The 11,132-nt window shown below is 49.8% G+C and overlaps 1 protein-coding gene across 1 annotated transcript in view; it reads right to left on the bottom strand.

Annotated features, from left to right (window-relative positions):
- Positions 1–6,021: 6,021 nt before the first annotated feature.
- EFHC1 (EF-hand domain containing 1) overlaps positions 6,022–11,132 on the bottom strand; it is an 11,909-nt gene continuing 6,798 nt past the window's right edge. Inside the window, exons 7-10 of the mRNA XM_018561600.1 lie at positions 10,038–10,178; positions 8,816–9,029; positions 7,116–7,263; positions 6,022–6,190 (exon numbers count right to left, since the gene is read on the bottom strand). Of these exons, the coding sequence (XP_018417102.1) occupies positions 6,022–6,190; positions 7,116–7,263; positions 8,816–9,029; positions 10,038–10,178 (672 nt within the window). The remainder of the gene's footprint in view (positions 6,191–7,115; positions 7,264–8,815; positions 9,030–10,037; positions 10,179–11,132) is intronic.

Below are 11,132 nucleotides of genomic sequence, written 5' to 3'. Positions count from 1 at the left end.
GTGGCTTTTTGTCATGTCGGGAAATATCGGTTTGGCTGAATATGATTTGGCCATCCCCGCATCCCCGGGTTATTTCTGGTTTTGTGCTTCCTACGTCTCTGCTTTTCAACAGAGGCTTCTGACCTATGGAAGGATGGTTTGGGACCTGGCAATCCATCGTCTGTAGCCGGGCTTCTTAAGCTACCAGTATTCTGGATGCTCGCATAAAGTCTTCATAACTTTTCTGCTTTCCTATAGGATTCCATGCAAGACTTCCTCTGTGCCAAGGTTTCCCTGGATCTGTCCAGTTCAGGGCCGTCCGGTCTAAAATGAACACAATATCGGCCATTTCTGCTGAGAGAGGCTTCAAATGTTGTTCCCGTGCTTGGCGCCTCGCCTTACTATGGATACCAGGAAGCTCCGAACCATTTTAATGAAACTTGCTCCCAGTAAAGGACATTATAGACCTCGGTGAGCTACATGGGAAATGTTAAGTCCGGTGGTCTTGTTACTAATACGCGCAGCTCCCATTCTGCACAAACACTGGCTACCATTAAAGTACACACACGTGCCATCGCGATTCACGCTTCACCTGCAGGAATTGTTATAAATAAGTGCCAATAGGGAGCGTGTTCATTTACATAAGTCCTGAGCTCAATCCCAATATTGTAGATGGCGCCACTAACCTTCCCAGTCCCAATATTGTAGATGGCGCCACTAACCTTCCCAGTCCCAATATTGTACATGGCGCCACTATCCTTCCCAGTCCCAATATTGTACATGGCGCCACTATCCTTCCCAGTCCCAATATTGTACATGGCGCCACTATCCTTCCCAGTCCCAATATTGTACATGGCGCCACTATCCTTTCCAGTCCCAATATTGTACATGGCGCCACTATCCTTCCCAGTCCCAATATTGTACATGGCGCCACTATCCTTCCCAGTCCCAATATTGTAAATGGCGCCACTATCCTTCCCAGTCCCAATATTGTACATGGCGCCACTATCCTTCCCAGTCCCAATATTGTACATGGCGCCACTATCCTTCCCAGTCCCAATATTGTAGAAGGCGCCACTAACCTTCCCAGTCCCAATATTGTAGATGGCGCCACTAACCTTCCCAGTCCCAATATTGTACATGGCGCCACTAACCTTCCCAGTCCCAATATTGTACATGGCGCCACTATCCTTCCCAGTCCCAATATTGTACATGGCGCCACTATCCTTCCCAGTCCCAATATTGTACATGGCGCCACTATCCTTCCCAGTCCCAATATTGTACATGGCGCCACTATCCTTTCCAGTCCCAGGCCGCGTCCTCACATACAATCACACGCAGCACCTGTCCTTCCTGGCAACGGCCATGCATGCCGCACAGATCTGTACGGGGCCGACTCTCAGTGTGAATGAGTCCTAAGGCTCTGTTCACTTTCTAGAATAGTTCACCTTATTGGCATACTCCGTATGTGTGGCAGCGCAATGCGCGTCTGTTGGCAAGGTGAGTTGCGGTGCCATTCGGAATAAATGGCACAGGTTCACACCGACGTGCAGCCGAGTAGTGTGAATGGGCCCTAAATGTTTGTGAGCCACGGTCTGTAAAATCTGAATCTTATTCAAAGTTTCAGTGTGCCCCGAACTGATATTTCACCTTCAGCAGACCAGATCACCCTCCAATATGTTTTCCTCTCTCCAGCAGCCAGATCTCCGTTGTAGAGATCCAAGCTCATCCACCTTCCACAGCCATTGCAGGGCGCTTGTGAGACTCCACGTTGGTGCATTCTGCTGGAGTCCTCTTGGAGTCCACAGAGCAATCGGCGTCCCTTCCTAAAGGGAATCTGTGCTTTGCCCTCATAAGACCTTCTTTGCCAAATTGACCCTTTTTGTATTTTGTAAAAAAAACAACAACAAACTATTAGCCACATACTGCACCAATACAGATGATGTGCATGCAGCTACACCGATTACTGAACGGAGGGCACGCTCCTTCAACATTAAAGGAGAACTATGAGGGGAGTGATTTTCACTCAGCCTCATAGTTCGAGCCGACGTGTGACGTCACAGGTCCGCTCAATAGATCGGGAAGTGAGCTCACTTCTCGATCATCTCCCTGCAGGGATTCCCCCCTTTCCGATCCTCCGGCGCTGACTGGAGGAAGGAACGGGGGAGGGGGGCGGGTACAGCTGGCTCTGCCTCTAAATAGGCAGAGCCAGCTGTCACTCACGCAGCTGGGTGGATCCAGACAGTAATGTCGGGATCCGTCCCGGCTGCAGCGGTCTCAGTATACCGCGAGCTGCAGCCCGCTATATACTGAGCTTAGGGTGACGGGAGGACGCTAGTTTGTGTTCTCCCATGACCCTTAGGAGAACTATGGGGAAAAGCCCTGACCCCATAGTTCTCTTTTAAGTGAAATGTTGGTTTGAGTCAGCCTGCGCTCTTCAGCTAATAGACTGCCAGGCAGCTGAGTAGTTGAGCCAGTGATGGAGCCAAAGCTGCAGCTAGCAATGCAAGCGTGTCCTCGGCATTCATCTCCTCCTCCCATCTACTTCCAGGTCTATAGCTAACAATGCATGGCTCAGAGTACGATATCTTTGTCACTGTCTGTTGTTGGGAAGCGGCATGGTTTGAGCTATAATTCTTCCCGTCTCTAATTCTTCTTCCCGTCTCTAATTCTTCTTCCCGCCTCTACCCCACATCAGTTTGGCTTGTAGAGCTTCCTGGTGGCTGGGTGACTTGAGGAAGAGCAATGTGAGGTCTATGGTGGACAAGGAGGAAAGTCCCATCCAGCCTTGTTGGGACTGTTGGGACCCCGAGCTTTCAGAGTATAGATCTGTGGGGTTTGGGTTAGGAGAAAGGAAACCTGCAATACATGGCTTGCCATTGCTTACCACTGTCTGAAAATGCCAGATGCCTGGTTGTCTCTGGCTTCAATACGGAGTCACAGACCTGGAATAGGCATAGACCGAGTGAAGTCAGAACACCTGATCTGCCTACTTCCGTTCCGTTACTCAAAGTGCTGACATTGTTATATAAGCATGACAGTCCATCGCCTTTCAGATAGGTCGGCATTGGCTGCCTCCAAATTTACCTCCGTAGAAGTGGGACTGTTCTAATAAAGTGCCACAGCTCACATGTTGTTTTTTTTTTAATGATGGGTGGAGTCATCGCTCTACCAAGTGCCTGGTTCTGATGAGTGTTGTAGGCCAAGTATAAGTATTTTAACAAGAAAATAACTTTTACTTCTTTGTAGAGCAGTTGGGGTACACCCGGGCTTCTCTGTAAGGCACCAAGTTTCCATGTTCCTTGGCATTGGGCTGGTCCCTGCCACCTATACCACCCTACTGTTGGCCCATGGCTGTGGTACGTAGCCTCCTATGGCAGTAGTAAGATAGGAGTGGAACGGGGTTGGATAGATCTGGTGCCCACATGGTTGTGGTACACTTTATACTTCAACCATGTGAGCACCGGATCTATCCAACCCCGTTCCACTCCTACCTACTAGGTGGCAGAACCCAGGTTTTGTGGGGGACTCTGGCAAAGGCACCAATTTTCAGATGAGTGCCATTGAAGTTCTGCGAGTATCGGGTTTGCCTTTGCTTTATGGGACAGGAAATGTGGAGTTTCAGAACCCAAAAACACCGTACGTGACTTCTGTCTCCCCCGCCGGAATTGGTTGCTCGGATCCCGCCATAGACCGATGATCCTCTGCAGGTCCCCTATAAGCCGCAATGACGTGGCATTATTTTAAGGTTTCCGGAGCAACTCGTTTTGGAGGTCAGGCAGTGCCTTGTCTACGCTTCCCTTGCACACGGACCGTCTCTCTTTTCTACAATGGACCAAACAAACTCAAGGGAATCTTGTATTTTCAGTGTTTGGCCTCCATCTTGTACTCTTAGATATATATTTTTGTTGTAAGTGCCTTGATCTCTACTATTATGTTACTATGTTGTCGTCGGACATTGTGGGGGGGAGGGGCATTTTATACGAATGATTGTTGAAATAAAATTGCAAATCTGTTTTGTAAACTGACAGATATTTTCCCAAAAAAAAATGAATTAAAAAGATGAAGAAGCATCATGACGTGCCTGACGCTGATTCTCTCCTCGGAGTAATAAGAGCTTTGGATGTCTGTCATTGTTATCCTGTTTGGTTCCAAAGGTGGCTGGTGGTGTGTGGACCAACCTGGGTTTAGCTGGCCACGGAGACTTCAAAATCATTTGGGAAATACAACCAATGCAATGCAGGAGCTGAAGGTTAGTCAGGCTTGCAGTGGCCGTGCTTGCTGTGAAGGTTGGAGGAGGTACTTGGGTGAGGTGGTGGCTTGGGTAGGCCAAAGGGTTGGCAGGAGCAGAAGTGGTGGCATAGGGTAGATCAAAGAGCTAGCAGTAGATGGGCAGTGGTGCAAGTGGGTCAAAGAGCTGGTATTATATGGGTGGTGGTACAAGTAGGTAAAAAAGCTGGTGACAGATGGGCAGTGCCACATGTATGTCAATGAGCTGGTATTGGTACATGGACTGTGACAAGCAAGTCAAAGGTGGCAATAGAATTTTAGTTTGCACACATGGTGGAGGGCTTTAGAAAAAAATTGGAGTGTGTTTTTTTTCCGTTTATATCTCACTTTGATTTTTATTTTCTGTTCTGATGCTTCACCAGCTTCTTCTCCAGCCACAGCAACCGGAAGGAGTGACTTTCTGAAACCGAAAGTGCCAAAATCTTCATCGCTTCCAGGTTCATTAACCGGGTGGGAGATCAGACATTGGAGGTGTGCTGATCTCCCTCTAGTCCATTCGAAGACTGTGCCAGTCCTGGGCCTGCACGAGGGGCAGTAAAGCTGGGGAAGGCGCACGCTTTTAAGCTGCATACAAGTGATCCGGTGGCTGTAGAGCTGCCCGATCACTTGTATGTGAAAGCCATGTGACGGCTAAACCGAAGGTGACATGCTGCAGCAGCCGCGATCTTGGCGGTAACCACATTAGTAAATGACGTTTATATAGGTACGTCGGTATTATACTGATTAAGCTACAGAGCCGTGTTATATGGAAGTGTTTGGGGGTATGTGGATTACTTTACATCTCTGATGGCAGATCAGCCGCCCCGTACGCGTGTCCCAGCCGCCCCGTACGCGTGTCCCAGCCGCCCCGTACGCGTGTCCCAGCCGCCCCGTACGCGTGTCCCAGCCGCCCCGTACGCGTGTCCCAGCCGCCCCGTACGCGTGTCCCAGCCGCCCCGTACGCGTGTCCCAGCCGCCCCGTACGCGTGTCCCAGCCGCCCCGTACGTGCCGTCATATCATCATCATCATCAATAAGAACAAGAAAGGATAAAATGAACAAAATAAAACTTTATTTCTTTCAATAGAATCCCAAAATAAATATCGGTTGTTCCCGCTGCTGAGCCTGGAGGGTGACATCATTCCTGGGGCCCTCATACTGTGATGTCATTGGTTGAAGCTCTTGATGTCACCTCACAGGGGATGAGGTCAGTTGGGCGTCTCCTGGAGATTAGAATTGCTGTGAATGGAGACGGATCAGAGTTAGAATAACAGATCTGATGACACCGAACACATCAGAACATTGGATCAGCACCGGACCCAAGAGGATAAAAAAAAGGTTCTACACAGCAGTCTGTGTTGTAGATACATGAGACCCCTGGTACCCAACCATGCAGTCCTTAGGGGTTTTCAGGGCCCCTGCTGACAAGTAGTCTGCGTTTCTGTATTGCCGTGTAATAACCGCGACCTCTAATAGTCTCATCTAATCTGTGCCCAGTCTCTGACCATCTCTCCTGTACCATGTCTGCAGTCTCTGACCATCTCCTGTACCATGTCTGCAGTCTCTGACCATCTCCTGTGACATGTCTGCAGTCTCTGACCTTCACATGTATGGCCATAGTCTTCAATCTCTGACAGCTCTGTGTAGCATTACATTAGCTGAATATTACGGGGCCCTTTGTTGAGGTTCGGGGCTGCACCTGAGGCCCCTCTGCATTAGACGTCATATCTCGGCATCCGAGGACAGAACTGGCACTCTTTGCTAGAACAGCCAATCACGCTCTCCGTCTCCTTTTCCCATGCTGCTCTGCGAGAATATAATGGAGGCGCTTGTTGTTCTCAGCCGGCACCAAGAGCCAGATCTCCTTCCGGACAGTGTAATAAATGCGGCCCGGTGTTCTCGGTGAGAAGCCGGCTGTTACTTTCTCCGGCCCCGGTGACTCACTGCCCGGGAATGATGACATTTTGAGGCCACGTCTGCTCGATGGTGCTCAGCGTCAGCCCTGGACCCTCTCCAGCTACTGCCTGGAAGAGACCCGGAATCCTGGGAGGAGCCGATGTTGGGGGAACCAAGCCTACGGCTGCACTCACCTTCCCAGTCTTCACATGGCATCTACTTCCAAGTGACAGTCCCGAAATCCAGAGGCTTGTCCTTGGATATCCGGGCCCCCGGAAGCCACCCTTGTTCTAAATATTCATTTGTGTCGCATGTCACATTATGTCGCATCCCTGCGGGTTAGAGCTGCATTATGTGCAATGGCTAGTCTTATTTATAGGCGGCCGGGAGACTGTTTACATGTGTGACGCTGGCACTTGGCTTTACACTGGAAGCGGTCCGAGGGGCATTGTGCAAAAAAGGCTCTGGCAGGGAAAGGGTTAAAGGAAAGGGACAGATTAATGGAAACCCACAATCGGTACAGTCAAGTCAGAGGGACTGAGACCTCCTGATTGGTGGACTTTGTAGCAACATAAGAGGCAGATGATGAGCATCTCCAAAAGTGGATCTCTCAGCAATGGCAGCCTCCGAATGTCCTCAGTACACCTCCTTTAACCCTTTCTTGACCAGGGTTTTGCTTACTCGGCCAGAAATTTTTTAGCAGAGTCGCTTGACTCGACGATAACTCTATGGCTGATTTTTCTGATTGACAAGCAGGTCTGGGAACTAAGAACACGCACAGTTGCACATTCCTAGTTACCTGCCCCATGGGTAATTAATGGTCTCATGGGAAGGGGCGTTTTATTTTTGGTCTTATAAGGCTGTATTGTGGTCATAAAATACACAAGGGGGGGGGGGTCCATTTGTACTACGGAGCTGGTCCTGTAATGGGGATATGATGTCATTTACATGCAGAATCCACCATTCTCTTACCTTAGTACTCTGTCTCCCTCTTGTGGACGGCAATGGAAGTGACTCTCCAGTGAATTCAGCACTTCGCAGGGATACTGGTCTTTGTGAGCCCCTATGTAGTTCAATACATACTCATCTGTGTCAGTGATGATGAACCTGTGCCGGAAAACTGGAGCAATGGAGAGGAGATGTGGGGTTAGCGATGATTCAAAAGGATATTCATCACCTTCAACCTCTCAAAGTCTTTACCGAGATAAGAACCAACCAATCGGCTGCAAAGGTATCTTAAAGCATTTCCAAGACTAAAGACCTCACTGTACTGGAACTATAGAGAAGAAGCATTGTCGCCCTAATGCGGAACTACATAATACCTCCCCTGTCTCCATGACATGAGGCGGGGGTGGGGGCAGGATTCTGTAGTCCTCAGAGATAGTTGGGAACAATATAATTGTTAAGAGTAGATTTCTGGCAGGATTGACCGTTATTTATTTTTTGCTTGTCGAACAAAACAAATTATTGTTATATTTAAGTCAGCGAATAAAAGAATGCCATCCGACATCTCCTATAGGATGCCCCCAGTCTCCGACATCTCTTATAGCATGCCCCCAGTCTCCAACATCTATAGCATGTCCCCAGTCTCCGACATCTCCTATAGCATGGCCCCAGTCTCCGACAACTCCTATAGCATGCCCCCAGTCTCCGACAACTCCTATAGCATGCCCCCAGTCTCCGACAACTCCTATAGCATGCCCCCAGTCTCCGACAACTCCTATAGCATGCCCCCAGTCTCCGACAACTCCTATAGCATGCCCCCAGTCTCCGACAACTCCTATAGCATGCCCCCAGTCTCCGACAACTCCTATAGCATGCCCCCAGTCTCCGACAACTCCTATAGCATGCCCCCAGTCTCCGACAACTCCTATAGCATGCCCCCAGTCTCCGACAACTCCTATAGCATGCCCCCAGTCTCCGACAACTCCTATAGCATGCCCCCAGTCTCCGACAACTCCTATAGCATGCCCCCAGTCTCCGACAACTCCTATAGCATGTCCCCCAGTCTCCGATAACTCCTATAGCATGTCCCCCAGTCTCCGACATCTCCTATAGCATGGCCCTAGTCTCCGTCTCCGACAACTCCTATAGCATGCCCCCAGTCTCCGGCAGCTCCTATAGCATGCCCCCAGTCTCCGACAACTCCTGTAGCATGCCCCCAGTCTCTGACAACTATAGCATGTCCCCCAGTCTCCGACAACTCCTCTAGCATGTCCCCCAGCCTCCGACAACTCCTATAGCATGGCCCCAGTCTCCGACAGCTCCTATAGCATGCCCCCAGTCTCCGACAACTCCTATAGCATGCCCCCAGTCTCCGACAACTCCTATAGCATGCCCCCAGTCTCCGACAACTCCTATAGCATGCCCCCAGTCTCCGACAACTCCTATAGCATGCCCCCAGTCTCCGACAACTCCTATAGCATGCCCCCAGTCTCCATCAACTCCTACAGTATGTCTGCAGTATCTGACCATCTCCTGTTGCACGTTTGCAGGCTCACACAGTTATCTGTAGAGAGGAATCAGCTTCATGGTAAGTAACAGCATGAAACCTGAATACTGGCATACGTGGAAGCTTTACTGTCATGCCGAGGTTCAGCTATAAAGTAGATCAATCTATAAGGTAGAGCACCTCTGTAAGGACAGTTCTATAGAAAGGAAAAGGGACGAACCTTCCACCACGGAGCCAATTTTGAAGTCTGCCGGCTCATAGTAGTTGGGATTATCGATAGAAGAACCTGGTTTGGGGACTCTGGTCCTTTCTAGAAATTTCCCTCCAATAATCCCAGAATTGCGGACCTGAGGCTCGAAGATGCTGATCATGTCATTGGAGAGGAAGTAAGACAGGATGAAACGTCTCGTTTTTTCTTCAGGGTTCATTGAGTCCTGCGGAGGAGATATCAGACTTCTGTTAGAGCTAATGCAGAGTACACGGGCCTTTGTTTGGCTTTAATCTACATCTCACCCTCATGCAAGTCAATGTAAATGCACAAGCAACTTGCAGCAACTCAGAGGTGGCTTGAAGAAGGCCAGAACAAAAAAAAAAGTCAAAACAATCCATAAACATACGGCAATTGACTTGCTTCTTAGTCTGACGCCTGCTCCAGCTGCAAATGTTCTCCCTCCTTTACCAGCAGGAGAGAAGAGAAATACCTTCAGGTTATGGGGAACATGTGACGACGCTGGTGCATGGTGATTGGCTGCTCAGGCATCCAGTGCTGTCACATGGAGGAGAGAGTAAGATCCTCAGCTCTATGTAAGCTCCAAGCAGCAACTTATACAGGACTCCCGACAGTAAGACCCTGTTCACATATAGCGACATACCTTTGCAGCGGCCGGGATAGCGCGACTTTCGGGGCGACGTTCCAGCGACGATCCAGCGACGGTAGCGCGACCTTCTCCGTCGGGCTCCATAGAAAAAAAGCAAAATCGCGCAAAATCCGCCGAAAAAACGGTCCGGTAGAAGCGACCGCGACGCGCGACATGGAGTTAAGACATCTCCATTGAATAGCATTGGCCGGCGACTTCTCGCAAAAATGTGCGCTATCGCGGCGGAAATCGCGTGACAATTCGCTATATGTGAACGGGGCCTGAAAAGCAGCGGAAGGGGAACATGGATCTGGGAAGGGTGGCTTTTAAATGAACATGTCGCTTTTTCCTCCATACCCAAATCACAAGTTCACTTCAAAACAATCTATAGGTCAGTAAGGGGGGATCATACCGCATGTGCCTTCAACGGTACATGCGGTATGATCCCCATTTTCAAACAATGCTTGCAATAATCAGTCTGACCACTAGGTGGTAATGAGTACCGTTGTAGGCACATGCAGTCACACAAGGAAAATCTCCCTTTTCCTCTGGCATTCTGGTGGGATCATCAGGTATTATTCTTACCAGTCTGGCTTCGTATCTCAGGACTTTGTGGTCGTTCTCCAACATTTTCATCACGTCTTTCTTGGGCGGCTTAGGAATCAGAGTCAGACAGTTCTGAAGAGAGTCCTCCAGCAGGCCGAAACCATTGTAAGGTGGGATCTCCTGGTGACACCGAGGAAGAGAAATACAGATAATAGAGCATGGGGACAACAGGAGGAACCATCACCCCCTATAACTTCCAGTCAACAAAGCTGTGGGGTGCACATGGATTTACAGGGGTACACGGGAGTCATTAGAGGACATTTGTGTCCATTGGTTAGATTCCTCTTTACTTCCTGTCTTGGAGATACAACAGGAAGTGAGATTACATTTTCCCAAAGTGAGGAGGAATACAGTCTTTGATATTTGTCAGGAGAACAGGTTAGAGATCTGGTGGAATTTCCTTTTATTTTATGACAGAGACCATCCCCCATCTATGTTTAACATTGCCATACTAAACCTGAATGGTGCTTACCCAGTTCAGCTCTCCCCCTGTACACCCCTAGGGCCGGATTCACCATTAGGCACGTCGCTACAGGCACCATCCATAGAGTGGCACCGTGCAGGTACCGACTCTGCCTAATTCCCGGCGCCGAGAGTTGACTTTTCTCCTCTCCCCAAACACATTTCCCTGCCAGCTCTTAGCAATCTATAATGCTCTGGCCGGCGTCCAGCCTAGCTCCTGGGATGCTGGCCAGAGCATCACTGGTTGCTAAGAGCTGGCGGAGAAATGTATAAGGGCTCATAGCAACCAGAGCTGGCAGGGAGATGTGTATGCGGGCGGGACGCTCTGGCTGGCATCCCACCCGACTGTGTGGGATGTCAGGGACAGGGGCGTCCCGAGGCTCTGCTCCGGGTGACACCCCACCGTGAAGACATCGCGCATGCGCATTCGTTTTATTGACGCCTACCAGCGGCCATCTTGGTGATGGACGGCCAGCAAAGAGAGGAGGGGACGTTCACCCGGCAGGATAAGGTAGGCCGCAGGGTCCCCTCCTCTCTCCCGATCCATGACCGATTGCCCGACTTTTCATAGGGGGTGATACCAAAACGACTGACAATCATTATGGTGTCAAT

Source organism: Nanorana parkeri, unplaced genomic scaffold, assembly GCF_000935625.1.
Source record: "Nanorana parkeri isolate BGI_ZX_2015 unplaced genomic scaffold, ASM93562v1 scaffold533, whole genome shotgun sequence".
Lineage (NCBI taxonomy): Eukaryota > Metazoa > Chordata > Amphibia > Anura > Dicroglossidae > Nanorana > Nanorana parkeri.
This window is presented reverse-complemented; position numbering and strand designations above follow the sequence as displayed.